Source organism: Eleginops maclovinus, chromosome 19, assembly GCF_036324505.1.
Source record: "Eleginops maclovinus isolate JMC-PN-2008 ecotype Puerto Natales chromosome 19, JC_Emac_rtc_rv5, whole genome shotgun sequence".
Lineage (NCBI taxonomy): Eukaryota > Metazoa > Chordata > Actinopteri > Perciformes > Eleginopidae > Eleginops > Eleginops maclovinus.
In genome coordinates this window covers 21,558,570-21,582,822 of record NC_086367.1, presented here as the reverse complement: position 1 = coordinate 21,582,822, position 24,253 = coordinate 21,558,570, and the positions used below count along the sequence as shown (strand labels likewise).

General features: G+C 39.4%; 1 protein-coding gene across 1 annotated transcript; it reads right to left on the bottom strand.

Annotated features, from left to right (window-relative positions):
* Positions 1–10,974: 10,974 nt before the first annotated feature.
* On the bottom strand, positions 10,975–14,604 carry gphb5 (glycoprotein hormone subunit beta 5). The gene is made up of 3 exons (XM_063909498.1): positions 14,400–14,604; positions 13,126–13,321; positions 10,975–11,488 (listed from the first exon to the last, which is right to left on the bottom strand). The coding sequence occupies exons 1-3, from the start codon at positions 14,426–14,428 to the stop codon at positions 11,297–11,299; spliced, it is 417 nt and encodes a 138-aa protein (XP_063765568.1). The 5' UTR covers positions 14,429–14,604; the 3' UTR covers positions 10,975–11,296.
* Between the last annotated feature and the right edge of the window lie 9,649 nt (positions 14,605–24,253).

Here is a 24,253-nt window from a genome sequence, read left to right as displayed (position 1 = left end):
CTCTCTTTACTCTGTCCCTTTCCCTCTCTTTTATCCCTATTCCAATCACCCTCTCCTCAGCCTGCTGATGGTGCCGTGCAAACTGACTGCCACCACACATCCAGCTCTCTGGGGACGGGCCAGCATGACATTTATTAAAATCATCCTTTGGCTTTATCCAATTCTGAATATGACACTTACTCTTTCCTATGACTTATATTTGTTTATCAGGGCAAGATGTGAATTGTTTTTTAGATCTGACCAAAAGTCAAAATAGCTTTTTGGGTTTTGAGAAGAAAAAAAAAAAAACATGTTATTTTTTTTGCAGAATTCCAACTTTTTTTATTTCTTTCGGAATTCTGTCTTTAATCTCAGAACTCCAAAAAGATATCTTAAAATGTCACACGTGGCCCTCATCCTCTTACTCACAGTAACCTCCCGGATAGTGATATCGCATTTTTTATTAATTGATATATTAGAATATCATAAAATCTTAATTTTCATAAATCAATGTCATAAATATTTTCAGATTCACTCCTTGGATGATTTTAATAAACGGGGCCCTCTGGGTGAAGCTTCTCTCTTTTTTTTCTACTGGAATGTTTTCTATTTCTACTGTTTTTGTTAAAGCGATGGTCGGGAGCGGCACTGAAATCCCACTCTGACTCATGAATTGTTTTACAGTTGCACACATAAACTGTAGTGTCCGAATAATAAAACAGCCGTCTGGGAAACTCTGCCTTTGTCTGTCCCGCTCTGTTTTTAGAAACATCTTCCTCTTCACCGTGAAAGGGGGCATTAAATAATCAATGAGCTTTATTGATCTGTATCGGCTGCCAGTGGGAGCTGAAACACAAAGAGGCTGCAAGACGACTCCTCACCTTCATCTGTCCTGCCGAGCTGTGTCGTCCTGTAAGTAAACAACAAACACAAACTAAAATGTTGACGAACAAAGCTCCTTTTATTTTGTTAGGAGCAGCTAGCTAATAGTTATGCAGCACACTAGCTCAGCAATAAATCCTCCTTGGGAAGGTTATAATGATCACAGTTTGTTTGGTTTTGTTTCAGAAAGGTCCAGTTTTATGATCGTTTTGGAGGACATGCATTACTCCAAGTGCTGTTGAATTATGTTGTATTACACAGAGACGTGTGTCTAATATTGACCCTCACAAATAACCCTATAGCTTAATCGACACTTTTCTCAAGAGACATATAAAATAACCGGGAGAAAAAGAAAAGAAAGAGGAAACAGATTTATGAAACCAAAAGATAATGTTCTAATGAATCAAAAATAATTTTCTAATTTGCACTATAAACTCAAGACAAACTAAGAAGAACTTTCTTATAAAAGTAAGAGATTGCAGTACACAATACACACAGACTCTGGAGAACTTTTGACTGTGTGACTGAAACTTGGGTGAGCGTCCCGATGCTAACACTACCCCCGCTGAGTGACTATTAATAGCATTAGTTGTATTTTTAGTATCGGAGGATGAAACCCTCTTTATTAGTCACATACATGCACACAGCAGAGCACACACAGTGAAATTGGTCCTCTGCATTTAACCCATCCTAGTACTAGGAGCAGTGGCCGGGGAGCAATGGGGAGGGGGGGATTGGAGGTGTCCGGTGCCTTGATCAACGGCACCACAGCAGGGCCTAGGAGGTGAACTGGGACCTCTCCAACTAGCAGTCCACTTTCCATATTTCAAATCTGTTCAGGGACTTGAACCCGCGACCCTACGATTCCCACTCCAAGCCCCTACTGACTGAGCCACTGCTGGACAGCACAACAAAGAATATACAAAAATAAAAACATATATTATGTAGTGTTGTTAAAATCAGGATCAACTTTAAGCAATCCATTTTACTTTGTTTTCCCAGGCTTTTAAGAAAAAGTTATGAACTTGATTGATTCGGGCCACATGAAGGAGTTAGACTAATGAGAAAATAGAGGGACAATTTTAAAAGTCCACATTTAGAAAAAAAGTCTGAAATTTGAAAAAAAACAAACAGATTTTTTGGGAATAACTGATCATTATGAAAAAATAAATCGGACATTTTAAAAGTCGACATTTAGAAATAAAATAAGACATTTGAAGTCAGGTCTTTTGGGAAAAGGTTCTGACTTTTTCGCCAGTCCCTCGATATTAAACCACACTGCACAAGCTGCACTTGTCACACATGCAGCCCAGAGGAAAAGGGAGAGAGTGACTGCTGCCTTCCTCAGGACTTTTGGCCGGCCCTGATTGGGGTTTGGGAGCACCTGAGGGAGAGGCTACACCTGCAGGGAGACAATCAAAGGGAGAGGATGAGAGAAACACACACAAACAAAACACAGCACGTAACAAACGTATACTGATTACACTGGCAACTGACTGTTAGTTGCATTGCAGGATGTAATACACACATTTTATTTACTTCCTTTGGTTTGCTGTTGTTGCTATTTGGAAATCTAAAGCCAGTTTCTCAGCACTGATTCTAATAACCTCTCCGTCAAATATGTTCCTCCTAACACCTCTAATTCTACCAATTTATACAGCCTTTTTCAAGCTTAAGCACAAAGGGCTAACCATGTTCAAATGTACTGAGTAATTAATACATTTTTCTGATTTCCTACAAAGAAACATACAATAAAGAAGCTCCGAATCAATTTGGATGAAATTGCAAATGGGAAATAAACCCATCAACCCTGAGATGTTCAAGTTTAATGCAGACTATTTGCATATGAACATACTGTATGTTTTGCAGAGTCTGCGGCTGAGGGATGACACTCCGGTCAGAGGAGTGCAGATGTATCCTCCAGAGATAGAGCTGCGGGTAACGTACAAATAGAAATGCAATACATGTAAGTTTAGTATTTCTGAACTTGAACAAAAGGATTTTCTCTGCAGGTTACATTAACTGCTCTGTCAGGAAACTTCAGAGACTTCACCTCTTGTTCTCCTCACTCTGTCCTGCAGCTCAACCTCGGTGATATTCAATGTTCTCCTTGTCCTCTTCCTCCCTCGTCTAAATACCCCTTATTCTTTCCTGTCTCTGTGAGCAGAATTGATATTACAGGCTCCTTGCTGCAGCTTCTTAAGAGGATCAGACAAATGTAATCTAAATAATCTTTAGTTTAACACCACAGGATCACAGTAAGGTGCTTTGACAGTTTAGACATATGCACGGACTTTAGGTGTAGTCGTATTTAGTTTGTGTTGTTCCAGCAATCAAAAGCCAATTTCTTTACCTGTCTGCCATTTTATCCATTAATCTGTCCAGTTAATCCAATCAGGCATTTCTCTGACATCAGGGGCGTTTCGTGGTGGGAAAGGCTCTGAATCTTCACAGCCAATTAATGTCAGACAGGAGAATTAATGTGGAAAGGAAACACAGAGGAGAAATTATCCTGTCAGGAGTCTTCAGCGGCCCACCTGCAGCTCTGCATGGGCGCATGAAGCCTCGGCTGTCTGTAAAAAGCTACAGCTGAGCCTCATTCTGGTGCGGAGACATGCTTATCCCCATTAGAGTCTCCTGAAATGGAGAGGAGGAGAGCAGACTTTTGCCCAAACTGACACCCGTTAGGATGTGCCGGCAGACTTCTTGGAAAACACATTTAATTGCTGCTGGTGAGAAGTGGAAGTTTGAAATGCTTTTACTTCACTGCCTGCTGAAGTGAAGGTGCATTTGAGGCTCATTCACTCCAGGTTTGTTTCTTTTTTTGGTGTCAATCATGATGTGTATTGCTTAGTTTATATGTGTGTGAATCAACAACTTTAGAGGGACTTTCACTCGGTAGTTTATGGCTCTTTTCAAAGTCAAAATAGTCCAGAAATTGTACTTGGTATATTATTTGGTAAAATCATGAGAAGAGTTCATATTTAAGGGACTCTTTTATGCTCATTATTTCAGGTTCATATCAGTATTTGATGTCTGTACTGGGACATGTCTCCATGCTTTAATGTTCAATAGCTCTTTATTTTTATCACACTGCCTGTGCTGCAGCACCCTCTGTCTGAAACCAGAGCCCAGTCTGGTATGGGAGAGAAACAACAAAAAAAACATCATTTATTTTTAATTAGTGAAAAGTATTTCTGCTACTTGTTTACATAACTTGACAGTTTCTCACAATTGAAGCTCATTCATTATTTCTCTGTATTTTTTCAGATTCAGGTTGATTATATTCATGATTAGGTGTGAGAGTTATCAACATGTTGGAGAATGAGAAACTATGATTGAGTTTGAAGTCAGGGGTGATATTAAGTTAAAGATTTATGGCCTCACATTTATTTTACCATCATGGGAAATGTAGTCAGTATACACAATAAGCAATCAAGCTGAACACTGATTTACTGACTAACCATTACTGTGCAAACAACTATTTACTTTCCAGGGAGACCAACATTACTTTTAAAAGGGGGAAGTATATCCAATGAAGCAGAAGGAAACTAACAAGGAAACTTTGTGTTATTCTTTATCGATCCAGGGCTTTTGCACTTCACTGCACACACACAAAGTCAAAAAGCTGCTCAGAGGAACACACAAGGCCTGCATTTATTCAGTTATGTTGTTTTTCTTTTGACCTATAGTTGCATCTAACATGCTTCAGGATTCTGCCTTAGGTCACTCAATATTTAAGCATAAATTACAGGTACAGGAAGCAGAGGATGAGGTAAGATATGTGAAATTATTGTTATGTTTCCAAAGCAGAAGCAAGGGAACAGTCATAAATATTGCAACCTAATACAACTCTCACATTAAAGATGCAAAACAAAACAAGGCGTTCATATGATGATGTTCAATTTTGAGTCGAGTCAAACTGGGACTCTTTACAGTTCATGTAAGGAAACCACCTAAAAAAAAGTCTAGTTTTTGTTCAAAATCACCACTTTAAAAGGAGATTTACGCACTTTAATGTTACCGTACAGGTTTAAAAACCAAAGTCTGCAGAACTGTTCAGTTCAAATGCTTCATCTCATCTTTATGCTGTTGGTTTAGCGTCAGCTCCTTTGAAAACACTCATTTTGTGTCTTGAAAGTCAGCCATCAGGCACTGGGTAGGTTTTGATGTGTCTCCTTTGATTCCTCAGCAGTTTGCGCTCAGAGCTTCATGAGGATGAAACGTGTTTTTGACTAAACCCATGTTACCCTATCCTTCCCTTTAGCTGCTGTCAGTATCAGAGGAAATACTGGGTATGAAGCCCCATGCTCATATCTCAACCTTTAATTATCTTGTGAGATATTTGAGGCCTTTGTGAGGAATTGGAAAATTGGACTGTTAATGGGAAATGTCTCCCCGTGGACCCTACCTCCTTGGATCCAAAATTGAATACGTTATTGATTATAAACTTAATACATTTCAGCAAGACTCTAAAAACAATCTGTTGAGTGTGAAGAAGATATATAATCATACTGTTTGAGTCTTTTTATACAAGAATAAATGGGAGACATTTATTCTTAATAACAATCCGTCTGCTTGGTCTCATGAGGAGCTCATCTTTTACACAAAATGAGTGCCAGACTGTTTTTTACTAATTACACTTTTTTCAGGAGTTTAAGGAAATGGAATTGGAGTTTTGGTTTAATGCTTAAAAGAGGACATCAACAAATGTCTGTGGGAAACAGGTAAACAAACAACACTCTACCTTGGCAAAGTTCAATGGTTTTCCCATAGAAATGACAATGGCTTTGTCACTTTAACATAAAGATGTTGTTTTGAAGCACAAAGTGGAGCTATCCTTTACTTAACTGACCCCAGGGAGCTGTCACGATGTTGCCCCATACAGCAAGCTCATAAAAAGTAGGACTAAAGGCCATATTACAGGTATAACAACGTGTTGTATTATTATTATCCAACCTTCTTGTGGCTAAAACTGTAATTCTGTACTTCTCACTTACTCCACTGCAGATGTTATGGTATGAGAGGCTTTTGTTTCATCATCACACTATTCCCCAGCGACTGAATCCTCTGCTGGTCTGAAAGTGTGCCTGTGTATATATGTGCAGCTGGCAGAAAGTGTGTGTGTGTGCATGACTCTGAATCTGTGTGTACACGTGACAAAGCAGGTTTGCGTGAGTAGCTGCACGTAACTCCTTCAAGCGTGTGTGTGTTTCTGGTTACAGTGTCTGTATGTGCTCTGGCTCTGTTCCTTACATGAGGAGACACTTTTCTGATTTCAGCGGATTACATCATGAAGAGGAGGTGGAAACAAAGCGGACTGGGGGATATCCAGGATCTGAAGCTGAGTAGCGGAGCTGTCATCACTTCCACCACAGGGTGCTCCATCTGGGCCTTAATGGAGCGCTGCAAAGTTACAATTCATGGTAACTCTTTCATACAAAAATGGACATTTCATCAAAGTTCTTTGCAGTGTCTATCCTGGCACCCAAGTCAATTCTACTTGCGTATAGATGTTGAGAGATGTAGAAAAGAGGAAGGCTAACTGTTTCCCACCACTTCCAGCCTTTATGCTAAGCTAGGCTAATTGCCTTCGTTTTGTTTGTTGTTGTTGTGCATGCACAAAACATGACTAGGTTGTTGTCTTATTCCACAGTTTGTTGGTTTGTACACCCACATGTATGTCCTATTTAGGAACCAGACTTCTAAAATGTTGCATTTGTTAATTGCAAAGTGACCAACCTTTGAATTCATCTGGTAGCTATATCTACAAAATGTATCGTACAAATACCCTAAACCTTAAAAAATGTGGCTTGAAAGTGGATTAAAAGCAAATCCTTGACAGCTTTTGACGCATAGATGCTTACATATTTGCAAAGTGGAATACATCACCATTTAATACAAGCAACCAAATGAAGCAGACCATGATTTTAAATGGCGGATTCCTCTATTTATGGACATTTTAAAAGACATTTAGTTTAACTTAGGCAAAGTACACACATCAACAGTAGATATAACATAGTTCTGGTTGTTCCAACACATTTGAATGGGTAAATGTGACGCCTCTAAAGGTCTCGGAGTAAATGGAGGTTAAAGGAGATGCAGAGGACAGGTGAGCTGTCTGACTGCAGGATCTCCTGAGACCTCTGTTATCTTCAACGACCCTGACAGGAGAGGCGCTCTGGTGACCCCCACTGCCATAATCCTTCCTGACATTACAACTCCCTCCTTCAGCCGTGTGGGGGGGAAGTAGAGGAGGAGGAGAAAGCATCCACGGGGGTTTCTAACCTTAAGTCTGTGAGCTCCTCTGAGTGCTCAGAGAGAGACACAATGACTAAAGCCCTTTTAATCAGGATGAGATGAGCTTATGAAAATATTATCAATAATTAACATTGAATACATTAATGTTAACTATCTCTTGCTTCACCATACTCACTAAGGCTGTCTGATAACTTCTTCCGTCATCGTCCATTTTGTCTCTTCAGACTAAGTATATCTGCATCAAGCCAATATTTTCCAATAGAAGCATCTAGTTTTATTTATTGGTCTGACATGTCAATTCTAGATTGTGATCATAAAACATTATTAGGTAGTCAATTACGCAATCTAAAAACAACTTAAGATTCCGTGTTATTTGCCATAACTAGAATATATAAACTATATTTTCACTAACATCAAATTGTCGCTTAAGCCTGGTATTAAACACCGGAAATAAATCAATTTAATGTAACTTTTAGAGTTGTATTTCATACCTCTCTTATTCTATTTGAGCTTGTTTTATTCTGTGTTTTAAAATGTATTTAAATGTAATTGTATAATGTGTTTCTATGGCACTTTGTCTTAATACTTTTTAATGTTTTCTTTGTGTTGCAATTTGCTTGAATTTACTAAATCACTAAAACAGGCTCCTTTTCCCTTTTTCTCTTACCAGTAAACTGCACGTTGGAGTTAAGGGCAACATCCCCTCCGCTGTTCCTGAAGCAGCCTGACAGATACCAACTGTGATCATGAATTATACAGTCGCTCGTACAGGAGGCATGTTGGAGGAGGATCTGTGAGGACGTAGAGAGAGAAAGGAAGAGCCGCTCCGTTGGGTGAGATTTCCCCTGGGATCGACCCTGCCTTTGATCTTTATCACCTTTATTACCATTGGCATGTGATATGACGGAGGCGGCGTGGGAGAGGGTTGATTGATGAACTCGCTTCTGCCCGCAGGAAAATCTGCACTTGGAATTTGTCTCGGATTCATAGGAAAGCACTAATTTATTTCCTTGTTTGGTTTTAAACAAAAGAGGAGAGTGTGATACATTTCAATTGGAAACACACTGCTGCACTACTAGATAAGTTAGCAGATTTACATTTAGAGTGAATACAAAGGCATGCATTATAGGTGACAGTATGCAAACTCTGATGTCCTGCATGAGTCAGACATGCTACTTAGAAAATTCATTGGGAAAACATTAATAAACGTATTAAAGAGGGACATAAAATGAGTTTAAAAGTGACATTTCCTCACCAAAATGTCTAAAACCGTACAAATTATGTTCAAATTATGTTCAAATTATGTTGAGTTTGGACCTACATTATCCTACATTTTGCAAAAAATTACAACCTAGAGAAATCTTAAATTTAAATCGAAGTAATCTTCCTTTTTGTATTATCGACTGTAATGGCGATATACCCTAATAGAGGAAATGGAATCATAAAATTCACTTTTTATCCATTTTTAAGCCACTTTTATTCATAACATTGTTAAGATCCTGGTCGTTCTAAACTTTACATTTCACCTGAGTCATCAGACATTACGTTAACAAAGAAACAAGCAGATAAACACCTGAACAGAGTTGTAGAAAAACTGTTATTTAGCGTGGACCTGCTTTATTCTGTGTTTTATTACCAGCTTTGATCAGCGGGTAGAATTGTTTTGGAGAGGAAGAGACCTCTGCAGCACCAGGTAAAAACACCTCCTAAACAGAGTGCAGTTTTATGATAGAGTAAATACAAGTGCCGTAGAGAAATCAATCCCAGTCTCAGGGAAAAAGAGAATTGTATGAGTATTTTTCCACACTTGCCCTCCCACAGGACATCAGCCTATCAGCCCTATATTAACATTGAAGTGCAATATAACCGTGAGGGTCACAGTGGGTTCACAGCACACCCTCCTACTCTGCAGGAGATCAAACATAAACACAGAAGATCACACGACTACCACAACACCACTGTTAGGCGTTACATAATCCCACATGCACAGAAATCAGCATAAAAGGTAGTTTTATCAACAGAGAGAAAGAGTATTTAGGTTACTTGTAAGGGATTCAAGCTTGTGTTTTCTTATTTACAAAAGGTGACATTGCATTAAATTCAAGAGCTGCCAAATAAAGTTTATGGGTTGAGCAATTACCAGATGTTTTAGTGGTCTTTCTTATATTAAGTAGACTTTTCAAATTGTAAAAAATATGGTATAAATCAATATAATTCTGCACATTAGAAGGTATTTTGACTTACTGTCATTCACTGTGTTGAACTGACCTCAGCCAAGAAAGTCAGCTTGTTAGTCGGCCACTTATATCAATGTACCGATTGAGGCTCTAAAAATGGAGACAATCAATACCAGCTAATGATTATCTCTGCACTAATTGACACACAGAGTCGGTCAGGATGATAACACACTCTCTCAGTGTGATTAAGGTGACCTGATGGTAGGAAAGATGCCAGGAGTCAGAAGGTCATCTTCTAAGTTGGATCCTTTTCTAATATTTCTAAGGTCAGATGAAAACCCTCGCCCCTTAACGTTTCATTTGAATGGTTGCCAGTATACTCTCTGTGTGCACAATGCTTCTGTGTCTGAACAGAGAGGAGAAATTAGTTATTTGTTTGTCTGCACTTGAGCTGAATGTTACCCAGCTCTTATTTGTTTGCTTTCCTCTGACAAAACATCATACCTGTCATCTTTTGTTACCCTGAGGATTTGTGTCTTTTTTTGACAGTTTTTTGGTTTTTTTTACAGAATAATAAAGGGGCCCTATTCTGCTTTTTGTGGGTTTCCCTTTCCTGTAGTGTGTTATATAGGTTTTAGTGCATTTAAATGGTCTGCTAAGGCTAAGATCCCAAAGTTTCCCCCCCCCACGCATCAGTTTTAATAGATTTTCCTGACTTGTTATGACACAACTGTTAAATTCCCTCACATAAAATAACATTAATTATTGCACCAAAGTTTACAACCATTTTTGAATCAATTTTTGCTCAACAATGAATATTTAAAATAAACTCAAACCTATTCTCCAAACTTTTGTTACTTTCCTTTTATTGGTGAAATGTATAGACAGACCTCATAATAGACTGCGTATAAAATGCCACCTTTGTGTATGAAATAAGATGTTTGTTTATGACTGAAGTTTAAAGTCTTGCGTTGTTAACTAAGCCAAATACAGACAGAGCCCTGCAGCTCCTCAGTGACACGTAAGCACTCAGGGATTACATAAGCCCTGTTCTCCTTGGGTGTAACACGAAAAAAAAAACCACTTAGTAAGGACGCCTTTTTTCCCTCTCCACCTCTAATGAGTTACCAATTTGGCCTCAGAGCTCCGGTCAGTTAATTAAGCGCTAACGAGTCCCTTCAGACGGCGGTGATTGATAGCTTTTTTAAAAGGCTTGTTATTAATTTAGCAAATTACGAGAATCTCTTTGACCCTAAATGCTTTGCTTATAAGCAAAAGTAGGTTTAACGTTTTAAAGTCTAAAAAGAATAACGTTGGATTTAGACTTTTTCGCTGCAGTGTCTGACCTTCGCCCCCCCCCGGAAGACCAGTGTTAAGAAACACACTTTGTGCTTGTTAGCTGAAAAAGAAAAGCAACCCGAAGTAAAAAAAGGATCCCTCTCGTATTCATAGACAACATGCTGTTAATGAAAAGAATATTTGACATTGTTTTTGTTTAAAAGAGTTCTCTTTATTTTAATGGAGAAATGGCACACATTCGTAATGGCTGGAATGACAGCAGAAAGAAATCAGAGCAAGTTATTCAGGGTACAGATGATTAGGGTTTCTAGTTCACATTATAAGCAGGTCAATAATCATCTTTACCAAACTTTTTTGACGATATATGGACCTCAAATTACATTTACCGGCATGTTTAATTTACAGACCAATGGAATCAAATAATTGTATAAAAGTAGAAAGAAAATCAAGAAAGATTTTTTTAAAAACATTTTTCATAAAACCTTTTTTTTAGAGCAATCTGAATCCAAAAAGCAATGTGAAATAACCATTTTATTAACTAACTGCCTTGAAACAGTATGTATTTTAAAGTGCTACCACCTTTTATTTCACCCTCTTCCTCCTTGCACACATAGTTGTAAAATCCCCAAATGACATACAAGATATCTTCAAAACTGTGATTTGATATTTTCAAAAGTGTGTTTCTGTTGAGATCAGTGTTAGACAGACGTGATGCACTCAGTGGTGCTGGTCAGACACACACCACAGTCACACCTCAAGGCCACGGGGTAGGTGTAGGTGGGGTCGATGGTGGGCTGGCAGTTCGGCAGCTTCACAGACACCAGGCGAGTCTCGTTGTAGGTACACACGCGCTGGTGGGACTCGATGAAGGGAGGGTCCAGGATGGGCTTCTGGAGATATGAAACGGGAAAAACTGAACTTAGGAACTGAAAATTGTGATGAATATAAAAGTTATTGATGACACGTTTCATCCAGAGGGCTTTAGTTTGAGAAAAACAAATGTTATCACCTCAGCTTTGTGTTACTTACATTTGACAAGCGGTCAAGTCCCGTCCACTGTATTTATACACCCTAATCTGTCTCCATTAGGGATTTGCGATCTGTACAGCATTCAAAACCCTCTGTCCTTTATCGCCCCCAAACAAACTACTTATTCTTGACTAAAGTCTGAGTTCTGGTGGCAAACATCGGCACCACGACGTTCCTGACTTTGCATTTGCATTCTTTAAGTACTTGCAACAACACAAATTCATTCAATTTCTAAAGTAAAGCTTTAAAAATGAACCGTGCACTGTGGCATTGTTTTTGTATCCTTAAGACCCAACGAGCACTCATGCAAGTCTTTTAAGAGTATCAAATAAAAGCAATTGTAGGACCCATTCTTCCAAACATCACCATGTTCATCTAATGATTCTTTTCCAGTTACAAAACAACCTTTAGTTTCTCAACAGTAGCTTGGCATGGAAACACGTTATCCCCCTTATTCGACTTTTCATTTTTAGTAAAGTCTTTTGCTAAGCTTCCCATTATTTGCACATACCTAGTTTGGCAGTGAACCTCCGTTCTGCTTTAATCTAAGGAGATTTGTGACACATCTGCAAAGCCTCTATTAATTGCTTGTGGTGTTCCAAGAGTTTATTGTTTTCCTGCTGAAAGTTCGCCAACATATCTTGATGCACAGAAGAGGATTTTGTAAATCCTGAAGCTGTGGAGACTGTTCAACGACTCCTGACCACCTATTAGTCCTACAGACTGTTTTTAAAGCGAGACATTAACTCCCTGCAGTGTGTGCTGACCTCTCTGAGAAGCAGAGCAGATTTTTAAAATGCTTTTTCCTCCCTGAGGGGATCTAAAGAGAATCACAAAACAAACTTCTGGACTCTGACGTGCCCACCAGCTTCACTGCAGTAATACAAAAGGGAGAATCATGAGCCTCCTAATGCCTCCTGTCACTTACTACAATATCTCAGATGACACTTGAGATCTCACAGCATTTTTTTGTCATCATTATGCGTCAGCTTATGAAATCCAATTGTGTCATTTATGCACCTATGCATAACTTTTAAGAATACCGCTGCTGTCACTTCAATCTCCGGATTGCACGCTGCTTTCTATCCTGGCAGAACTCTAACTCGATTTCAGGGCCCACTTTCCTCCTCTATTCTTATGCAAGATTGATACCTCACACAGCCTCGCATTACTATGAGACAACAATGACATCTTTTACACTTATTATGAACATAGAATTATTATATTCATCAAATGCATATAGATCTCCCAATCTGTTCCTCTATTTGTCCATCCATCTACTGTATCTGTCTGAATCCACCATGCACCGTCCTCCCTGTGGAGGGTGTGAAACGAAAACAAGTTTCTCCATAGGGATCTCACCTCTCTCTGTATTTGCCTCCCTGTCTGTCTCTGGGTAGATGTCCGTCTGTGACAGAAACTGCATTTAATCCATAATTTCCTTCTCTTTTTCTGTGTGTGTGTGTGTGTGTACAGTAGCTGCCTCCCTGTCACTCACCTCCCAGGTCTCACAGCGCCCCCAGCAGGCGTCAGTGGTGATGTGCAGCCCCCCACAGCCGGGCTTCTTGGCCAGGAAGGTGAACTCCCGGACGGCACACCCGATGAAGCGCCGCAGGTTGACGGCTGACACGCGATGCAGAGAATCCGGCTGCTGGGAGAGGCAGAGCAGGAACCAGCACAGCACCAGGCCCGGCCTCCTCAGGGTGAGAGGAGAGATGCAACAAAACATGAAGGCGTTTACAGGAGGACTCTGTAACCCTCAGGCTGAAAGAATGGGTGTAGAACAAACTGGAAAAATGTCAATGACTTGCTCAAGGACACTAAAGCGGGGCAGAGACTCAATCTCAAACAGCTCGAGGTCCAGGACTAGCTATATTTCATATTTCATGACTTTCGAAACCACATAGTTCAGACACTCATAGTGAAAGCCTTCTGAGGTCTGTTATGTCACTGTGCAGGGGTCTTATTCAACATGTCGTACCAACCTGCCTCGCTCGATTATTTTAATTATTCATATTACAAGAATTCTACATTTATTCCAATTTGATATTAATAAGAGATGTTTATTGTTATTGTGTTCAGGCAAATTCAAGGAACACGGACCTCGTCTTCTTTCTCTGAAGCCAGACTTCACCTCGTTGCTGTTTAAAAAGAGATCATCTGACTTTACCTGACTCTAATTCCCATCGTAGTTCAAACAACACTGAACATTTGACTCATCAGGACGTCTAATACAAGACCAGGAGCATCCAAGAGTATATTTCATCTTACTAAAAGAAACAATGATCCAGTTCCAGTGAACAGTCCGAAAAAAAGGTCCTAGTGTAGCAAAAACATTATGATAATACACATAATTCAAGATACAGCAGATATATATATTACTGTTGTATTTAAAATGTGGTGTGATTTTCGTCATGAAAGATTTTGTATTGTAAACCAAATCAAACCAAATAGAATAAGCTTTTTGTCATATCAACATATGGATTTTGACCAACAGATGGAGTTCCCAAAGGTAAAGTTGAAGCGTTCCTTATTTCTAACGTCTTTAAGAACTTCTCATCTACATTTCTTTAAAACTTGAGAGTTCGTTGTTGACCTGGGAAAGAGCATTGGGGGAAAAGATATTCATTTAGGAGCTACAACCAGAGCTTTTAACCATCTAACATTCATCAGGATAAAAAGGAAATGTGTTCATCATCACATTTCACAACAAACTCGATCTGCTGTAAGAAAATGGACTCTGTATAAAGCAATAAAAATGAATCAACTCACCACTGTGACATTTTTCTTTGAAGGGTCATCTCACCTGTGACTCACAAATCTAGTGACTATTGAATATCAGCTATTAAACACGATGAAACACTAGAGTTTAAGCAGCTAGTCGGTAGCCTACTATTCTCTCTGTTTTAGCACGCAGGCTTGCAGTATGTATCTCTGTGTAGCTAACACCTTGTCCCTGTATGCTCCTCAGACCAGAACCACCTGCTAATGGATCTGACAGCACGGGTCAGGGCTTTTTATCATCCGTGTCGTGCCAATCAGAGGCTGGAAGTCCTCACCTCAGTCTTTCTCTTCCCCCGTGACTCCCTTAAATCCCCCGGAGGCCCTTCTACCTGTCGCTGCCCATCAGCAGCTCATTCCCACTCCATTAGCTTGATTAGGGAAAAGAGTCTACCCTTTTGTGCATAGTCATCGACACGGAAGAGGGGGAACAACATACTCAAACACAGCGCCTACCTGTGTCTACTCTCAATCATCCGCACTCAATTAGCTGGCTCCAGAGACAGACCCCGCTCCTGTTCTCACATGCACACTGATGACTTCACCCCTGAGCTCCAACACTTTGTCTCCCAGTTTTCATTATGTCTTTTTTTTTTTTTTTGCCAGTGACATTTCCTCACACACAGAGAGCTGGCTATTACTCATTCAGTGTCCTGCAGGCATGGTAAAGCTTCACTTAAGACAGAAAGGATTCGTCAAGCCCTCGCAGGAGACAATGACAGGGGGAGGAGAGAGGAAGGGGAAGAATTGATTTGGGTGAGTAAGCAACTCATCAAGAAATTACCATCGTGCAGAGGGCCTGTGGGCAGTGTGTGGAGCCAGCGGAGCCAAACTGCTATTCAGGAAATGAATCTTTAAAAGTAAAGTAAAAAGTTGAGGCTGAGCAATTAAAGTTAGATTAGAGGAATATTGAATCAGATGAGTCGGGCACAGTTTGACACTTCTCTCCGACAATCTGCCCTCCTCACTCTCAGGAAGAGTTACTCATGTGGAGGATATTATTAAACAATGTGCAGGGAGTGATTTAACAGAATGCTGTAATTGGATAAGAGTTGTGATTACAGTGAGGTTAATTGTAATCCAGTACAAAGAGGGTAAGCCTGGATTTCCACACTCTATCTCTTTGGCTATTATTATTTAAAAAATATATATTTTAATTTCTTGGGGAAATTCTTCTTGTAATTAAACCCATCATTGCTTTTTTAAAAAACATTTCTGAGGCCAGTGACTTGCATATTACAGGATTACCCATCTTTGTGTACCTTAAGCTGCACAGTGGCCTGCAATGGAAGATGTCGGTTATACTAAAGAGCTCGTAATGAAACAGAGAATAAAATGCCATGTCAGCTTTACTCATAAATAAAGACTTAAACCCTGACATTGTTTGTGTTCTACCTGCAGACATCATCTGCCCAGCTGTAACGTGATGTTGTGCTGACCTCTGCTGTTTACTTGTAGTAATGATATTCACCAAACTGAGACACTGGAGCTCTCAGTAAGTTTCAAATGTTGGTTTTATTGCATATACCTGTTATGTACAGATCTGCAAAATGTGGAAGATGATCAAGAGGATGTATTGATGATGACCTGTTTAAAAAAAAACTATTCATCGTAATTATTTTCAATACATTAATTATGTTTCTTTTTAAAATGTTGTTTATACTGTGAAACCGGAAAACTCTGCTTTAAAGAAAAATATATACAAATGCCTACACTTTTATTTACATTTTCACACAAATATTTAAGATGCACTTTTCATTTTGAATTTTTGTATTTGATTGTAAATCTTTTGCCTGTGGATTTTATAACGGATTATAACATGGCAACAAGTTTACAGACTGGTTTATACCTAACCCTTACACATAGGCGGCTTTATATGTATTTCATGTGATTTGTATTATTTGTTGTCCAATAACCAAGTATGCAATTGAATAGATTTTCCTAATTGTAATTGTTTTATTTTGTACGAGGCTACTTCCAAGAATTTCAATTCCACTGATCTGTGTGGTTATGAATGCGCATGCGCAGACTGGAAATGAAGTTGACTGTGTCGGTGATCCCCAACAGTTCCGCACGTTGCCCGCAAACAAATGCCAGGCTCAACGTTGCGAAAAACCATGTAAAGTTGTTCAATGTGTGATAATAATACGTTTCAGATGATTCAGTTGTGTTTGGGAAACTGTCTGAAAGCATTCTAACGTTTGGAAGTTAGCAACGTTTTGTTAGATAACCAGTGACTAGTTAGCAGGTGATATCGAGAAAATGTAACTAATTAATTCTTCCAGATGTCCAAACGCTATCTATAAAGATAACATGGCTTATGTTTCGAACTATAACATATAAATGACTGGTTAGCATCGTTTAATTAAGGGTTTTTGGTGTGGTTGATGTAGCTACCTTAAGCTAACTGCCACTGGCAAGTTAACGTTTGGCTAGTCTGAGTGCAGTTTAATGTTGCAGCGTTGGCTAACAGTTAGCTTACTGGTGCGTAATTACATAAATAAATGAAAAGGACTTTGTTTATTCAATTTGTAATTTGGTTAAAATGCTAACGTTAACTATATAGTGAGTTTTGCTTGCGTTAATCTTTAAGAAACGCCATGGCAACGTTACCGTTTGAGGGAAGCGTTACGTGAAGCTAACCGTTGCTAGGTTATTATAGCAAGCTTGTTGCTAGGTTATAGCAAGCTTGTTTGAGGGCGGCTAGTTAACTTTTCCCTTACTAAGTGAAACTTTATTTTAGAATGAATCTTTTATCATATTTTTTTAATCGTTTTAATCTTTATGAATTACTTAAAGAAGACAAGGAGAGGTGCACTCAGGTTCCCAGGTTTGGGAATTTGAATTTGTTCCAGATTGCGTTGACATTAAACTTCAGGTTTCACGCACTTGTGTGGGTTGTGTTTGGGTTTTGACGGCTTTAACGTGTATCATCCAGATAACGGCCACCGGTGCCAAACTGGAGTGGGGTATGTGAGTGTTAGCCCCTGACTGGTTTCTATATTTAGTCTCCCAGTGAGCTTTTTTAGTTTCTGGGCACCGGTATGGCTCTAGCTTCTCCGGTGACAGTCCGGCCCGTCCTGGAGCTCTGCAGACTGCAGATCTGTCAAACTGCGCTTCAGATTACATCTCCAACTACTACAGAGCAACATCTATTCCACATCGGAAATCATTATTGGCTGACCTGCATCGCTGCATCTTTCATCCACCCTAAAAGAACCATTACGCTGTACGTGAGTACAACTATTTGACACTTTTTGAATGTTTTATTGAAAGTGTACACTGACGAATAGCAGCTGTGAAGAATGCGTTGGCTCTCTGCTGAGTTATTTGCTGGTGAGGTTTACATAATCCAGCTGTAATTGATGCCAGGTATCATATTATTGCTTCACTCCCCTGCGTTTACTGTGCCGTGTGTGTTGTTGATCAAAGAATACTTTCTCATTATAGTCCTATTAAACCTGCAGGGCAACCGCTTGTTATGTGCTTTATTATAAAGTCCTCTGGTCTTCCTCAAGGACTCATTACATGGCTCAGCTGAACTGATCTGAAAGCAGCCGTACACACGTGTTCCCTGCTGCTATTTTGGGGACAGCTTCATAACAGCGACACAATCTCACATTCCTGCAGGCCAGTGCTGCACACTTTGTAACACTTCAAACCTACAACTGTAAAATAAAACTGAGTCAAATGTAGTACAAAAATGAATATGCATAGCTCAATCTAAATGGGTTGATATCAGAGATCTTAATGCATATGTTCATACATATTTTGCATGGTGTAATAATAGATTATGATTCTCATTCCATGAATGTGACATCACATTTAGTATATGTCTAAAACAAAAATCCATTAAAAAAAACCTTTTAAATATTATTTTAAAATGGCATTATATTGCATCACCAAACAATTACTTATGATGACTGCTTTGACAGGAATGTACTAAAGGGCAAACGATTAGAAGTTTTATTGTTTGAGAAACTGAAGTATTTAAATATTAACTATTGGTTTCTGGAAATGGGTTTTTGTTTGGCTTATAGGCTTATTTGCTTATAGATCTTAAGGTTTTTCTGTGATTTCAAATTTCAAAACGTTTTATATGGATTGGTATCTGGCAGCACTTTCTAAACTATAGGGCTCATTACACCACTTCAGTATTCCACACTGTGGCTCCTCCATCTCAGATAATTTCAGTCTCTTAAGTGTTCTATAAGATAGAGGAGAATATTCAAATGGACAGACTGACTAGAGTTATTGTTTGTGTAACGTCTCAATATCAGATTTTTGTTTCGGCTAATTGTTATGTTGTCAGGGGTCACTCTTCATTTGTCCTCCAGCCCCATGAACAGAGAGAGAAAGGTCTGATAAACAGTATAAATCCACACTTCCTAGCTGCTAAAGAAGATGAATAACATTGACACAATCCACCTACCCAACATGGGGGGTAATTGCAGTGACCTGAGAATCATTCTGCTAAACACACTGGATTAAAAATGATGGCATGCATGGTGGTGTGACCTGGTTGGATTGGCTGCATGCTGAGGATGTGATGGACAGTGACAGCTCAAAGGTTAAAGCTGCCCAAAGGATTTGAGCCTCCACCTTTACGGGAAAGCTGCATAGGGACTGTTTCTATCACCTGTCTTTCTGCAACTGACTTTAAGTAACACAGGGGTGGCAGAGACCCATCCACAGTGTTAGCTGATTGATCCCTCAACATTTTTTATTTTATTAATACTTTTTGTTGCTTCATCTGAGGTAACGATAGCTAGCCAAAAGTGTTGCAACAATTTTTCATCATGCGGGGCTGATATTCAAAAGTAGCTGGTCATATCATTGGAATGAGATGCATCTTTTTATTCATAATTATGCATTATTTATTGTTTTGTGATCTGTTGAGCATAGCATTGCAAATGACCAAAGAATGTCATTAAAATTGAATTATTTTTGCACTTCCTCAGCGGCCCAATAGATGGCTCTATCAAGCCCACTGTGCTAGAATCCATCCCAGGTCTCATTGCTTTAAAACCTTTTTTGTAAGTAGAAATGGAATTCTTCTGTTAACCTGCCTGCATGATATTTTCCCAAAACGTTCCTATCTTTTGTGTTTTCAGTGCAGTGAAAGCAGAGGTTTGCCTCTCCCTGTTGCTATTATCATATCTTCCAGGGTGTGAACACTTTATGTGACAGGTTCGGCAGCACAGGCTATGGATTTATTGTTCAGGCTTAGACAAAGATTCCAAAGACCTGCTGAAAATAATTTAGAGAGTGTGTTGTTGTGGAGTGAGTCACTGAGAGAGAAGCATCTCAAGAGAAAGGTGTCGTTGTTACAGCTGAAGCTGCATGGGAATGTGGTGGATGCAGTTTTCACAGGTCGTTGTTTACATCTACTGTACAAACTGTGTCACCGCATTTATTCAACAACATCAGATCAGAGCCGACTCGTCACATGTTCTTACTTGGATTCCCTCAGTTTAATTTTGCTCTTCAGTCATTTCAATCATCTCACAATTCATACTTTACTGTTCCAAGATGAAAAACACATTTAGCCAACAAATATGAATTCTGTATTCTCCTATATGCCACACAATTAATGCTGGATATCATTTTCAATTGACAGAAATCTACAGTAGCTGTTGCTTAGACCAGTTGACATAATTATGATATAAGTAAATGCACATGTTGTTATTCCTGTACTGCACCTAATGCTGTCCAACATCTATACTGTCTTTCTGTTTTTCCAGTCATATTGGTTGTTGGGTTGTTGACGGATGAGTGGTACCCATGTGTGAGAAACTTTGAAATGTATTTTGGTCCTTCTTTAAAGGACTATGAGTTAATACGATTATAATTGTTACGGTCAATATGCTCCAACATTGAAACTGGTTCTTCCTTGGACTATTTCACCAAGTTTCATGAGAATTTGGCCTTCAGTTTTCCGATACTGGCCTTTAGCTTCGCAGTAATACTGTCAGGGTTGGGGAAACACGACCCAAGTCCAGTAAAACAAAGGGAGGCAGGTATGGGTCCAAACAAAAGGCGAGCTTTTTTCAAATTAAAGTTGTACTATTAAACAAAGAAAACCCTCACCTACACTAACCAGGGGACACAGGGACACCAGGGACAGGAGCAGACAGACGGATGGACAGACAGGAACAGGCAGGTAACATGGACTAGACCAAGTGGGAAACAACGACAACTGAAACGAGGAACAAGACGGGAACAGAGACTAAATACACAGGGGTAATCACAAGACAAGACACAGCTGGAGAGGGGAGGAGAAACACAGGGGCAACAGGTGAACACAATGACATACTCAGGCACAGGAGGGAACCGCAGACAGGAAGTAAAGGTAAACATGACGCAAGAGGGGAAAACATTTCAAAATAAAACAGGAAACAACATACACAAAACAAGGATCATGACAAATACTGCTGACAACCAGACAAACAAACCATAGCGAAACCACAGCCTACTTGGAAGCGTTATTAAATGAATATGCTGTTGGGTGATCTGGACTGTTGAATCAGCTGACTTATGGAGGTTGAGGTGTGAACATCTCCTCCCTCAACCTCCCACCAGTAAACAATTCGAATGTTTTCACCTCAACTTGATGCAGTAATATGTTTTTAAAGCATTGATTGCTGGCGTTTAGGCCTCATGACGTCCCCCCCCCCCCCCCACCCCTGTGCTTTTTCCACAGAGTGCTATGTGTTTCAATGCCCTTTGCCTTGTTGCTACAATTAGAGCTGACCGGTGAGACTTGTGACTTTGACTCAGGGAAACTCTGTCACAAGCTCGCTCTCCGTTTCTGTCCCTTCCCTTCTGAAAGCTCACCCTTCACTCTCTTCTGTGTGATTCTTATTATCTTGTTACTCTCATCTCTGTCTATTTATCATTATCTCTCCTCTTTAGTTGCATCTCTCTCTGCCAAGCTCATGCCCTTGATCCATTTATCTATCTTCATCTGAATGTTCCTCCTCACTAATTCATTCATTTATCTCACATTCTCTTTTTGTTGATTTTGGAAATGTTCCTTTTGCGTTTAACATTAGAAATGAAAGAGCAAACAGCACTCATTCTGATGCATGCAATGGGAACCATCGATTAGTAAAATACAATCTCACACACTCAGATGAACAATCATATCACATTATTCCTTAAACAGATCTGTGATGCAGGGTGTACACCATTAAGGCTAAAGGTAGTGGCAGCAGTTTAAAGTAGGACGAATCATGACGTATATCAGTGAACTTCATAACAACCGTTTAAAGTTCAATTTGATTAGTTACAAATAACAAAGCTGGAGTCCTTTCCTCCAAATGACATCTGTGTTTGAGTCCCATGACAGATTCCGATAAGATAATCCCTTTGAGTCTTACTTGGACTTCCATCTTCTAACCTCCCTCCCTCACGTCTCTCACCCCTATCCACTGACTCTCATCTCACCTCCCCCTCTCGGTCACTCCATCTGCAGCTGACATGAAGCCTTCAGATAGCTTGAATACCGCGCTATAGTGGTTTAACCCCCACGTACGCACTCTCCGCGTAGCTTCATGTCATTGTGTGTGCACGCTTTAACGTTAGAGGGCAGTGGGCTATTTCTTCCACCTGTTAATTGTTGCAGCTCTCTTCTGTAGATGTTTAAGAGCAGCAGTGGATTAACAGGGTTTGGAAAATACTTCTTGGCTTTGTTTTGGTGCATTGTGACCAGTGGGCTAAGCAGATTCAATTCATTATTTTGTGGGTAATTGGACTCATTCGATCTCTAATTCTTTAGACGGACAGTTGCAAAGAGCTCTTTCAGAAATCTAATAATGCTTTTAGCCCATTGCACATACAATCAGTTCTAGGAACACTTTTCTATAGCTGACATTACAGCAGTCCATTTGGTGAGCTTGTTCGGCCTTGTTTATGTAATGACCTTTTCTTACATCCCAAAGAACTTCACTGTATATTCATTATAAATCTCCAGCTTATATTTAGAAACTCTTGGGACAGAAACTAGAAGAAACTTCAATGCCCGAGATTAGGAATGACTGAGCTTCAGTCGTTGTGGTGCCAGGTCTGACGGCAGCCGTTCTTTATATTTAAAGAGTGTCAGCAGTAGAGTTTTAAATGGCTGGAAATGTGCCTGAAGTGAATAAAGGCTTTACCATTGGTGTTTTTATATTGTGATGTTGTCATTACCTCTGCCAAAGAGGTTTTTATTATCAAGTTCTTTATATACTTCATATCATTGACATCTAAATGAATGCTCTGCACAATGGAAATGGCAAATAATACATTGGTGTTAAGAAATATGAAGTGATAATGATTTCACCCATCCAGCTGAGCCATTATTGGGTCACAGAAGGTGTTTTTTCACTGCTGAATGCATTAAAATATCACATCAGTGCCCATCGCATCTGTACTTAAATGCATTTCGGAATCTGAAGAGTCATCAAAGTGTTATTACATGAAATGAAGACACATTTTTATTGACTTGTAACCTTTTTCTTTTAAGCCTGTTGAAAACGATATGGCTTTGACCTTTTAACGTCCTCATGCTTCTCAGCCTCTAGCTAGGAGTACGGTGCTTGGATGTGCATATTTTGAGTTGTATAATGCCAAAGGGAGTTGATAAAACATACTACTGTTAAGTTTGTCTATTTAAATGAGGTCCTGCCCCTCTGGCAGTACAGGCAGGTTAAAACAAAACCAAGCTTCTGTCTGACCTGGTCTGACATTTGCTGTTACATGTATTGTGCGTCTTCACGCGGTTTTATTTTAGCCTCACTCACCTGTCCACTCTGCTAAACTGTCAGTCGTGTTTGTGATCAACAGGATAAAACACCGTCTGGTCAAAGCAAAGGTGCCTTCATGTTTCCAGAGTGTGATTTGTTAAGGCAGGTGTGTTTGGAAGGATGTCTAAATGTCACATTTCATTCTCAGTACTTTTATTCACATCCCAGGGCAGGATGGAACAAGACAAAACACAGCCCCACACCGTTCATCCACACTCGATGTGCACTGACAGAGTGTCATTGCTCCATAAACTGTATTTCAGAAGTCTTTCCTTCTGGTTGGTTGTCCTCCAGGAAGATTCATTTCTTTCTGAACCTCCACTCTCTCTTTTCTTTTCTTCGTCCCTCTTTATTTGTTAGCTGTCGTAATGGTCTTGGCCCTTTTTTGTTTCTTTGTAAGGTTGCATTAGAGACAGATTTTTTAACAAAGGCAGTCAATTGTCTGGTGGAACTTTTGCTAGGAGAATTTTCTTTGATTTGTATTACGTTAATCTCTGCCCAGGGACTACAGATGCAAAGCATAAACTGTGTATTGTCCCTTTGCTTGTCCCATTGATATTTAGACCATATAATAAACATTAATCTTATTTAGGATAGTGTCATCTGTCCATCCATCAGAGAGTCATAATATTTCAGGTGTGACTAATGGGATTTAAAAAAGGTTTATAAAGTAATAGTTATATTTCTTAGGATTTTTAAGATGACAGTGATAGGGCTGAGGTGGACACTACATGTTGGTTTCCTTGTACAATAAATAATAATAATAATAAAGCTTTATTTATATGGACATCATGCAAAATAACCCGGGTTACTACTGCTTGAATTTCGATTATATTTTGGGGGATTCTGGCTTTCTTGCCTCGAGCAGCTAGATGCTCTAGTTTTAAAATTCCACATATTTTTAAAGCCTTTAATTGTAATTATGGCAACAAGTCCATAATAATAACATCTGTAATTATTTATTTTGAGCCCAAAATGCCATCAATCAAGAGAGAGATATCCCAATGCTGCACTTTTTAAGCCACACTGGATTTCACTAACACTGTGTTTCCCTCTCCT

Excerpts from the sequence above, each read along its gene's own strand:
- gphb5 (XM_063909498.1), bottom strand. The coding sequence starts at position 14,428 with ATGACCCTTCAAAGAAAAATGTCACAGTG. Across the intron at positions 13,322-14,399 it reads CAAAGAAAAATGTCACAGTG|GCCGGGCCTGGTGCTGTGCT; the intron begins GTGAGTTGATTC and ends CACCCTGAGGAG. Across the intron at positions 11,489-13,125 it reads GGCGCTGTGAGACCTGGGAG|AAGCCCATCCTGGACCCTCC; the intron begins GTGAGTGACAGG and ends TCATATCTCCAG.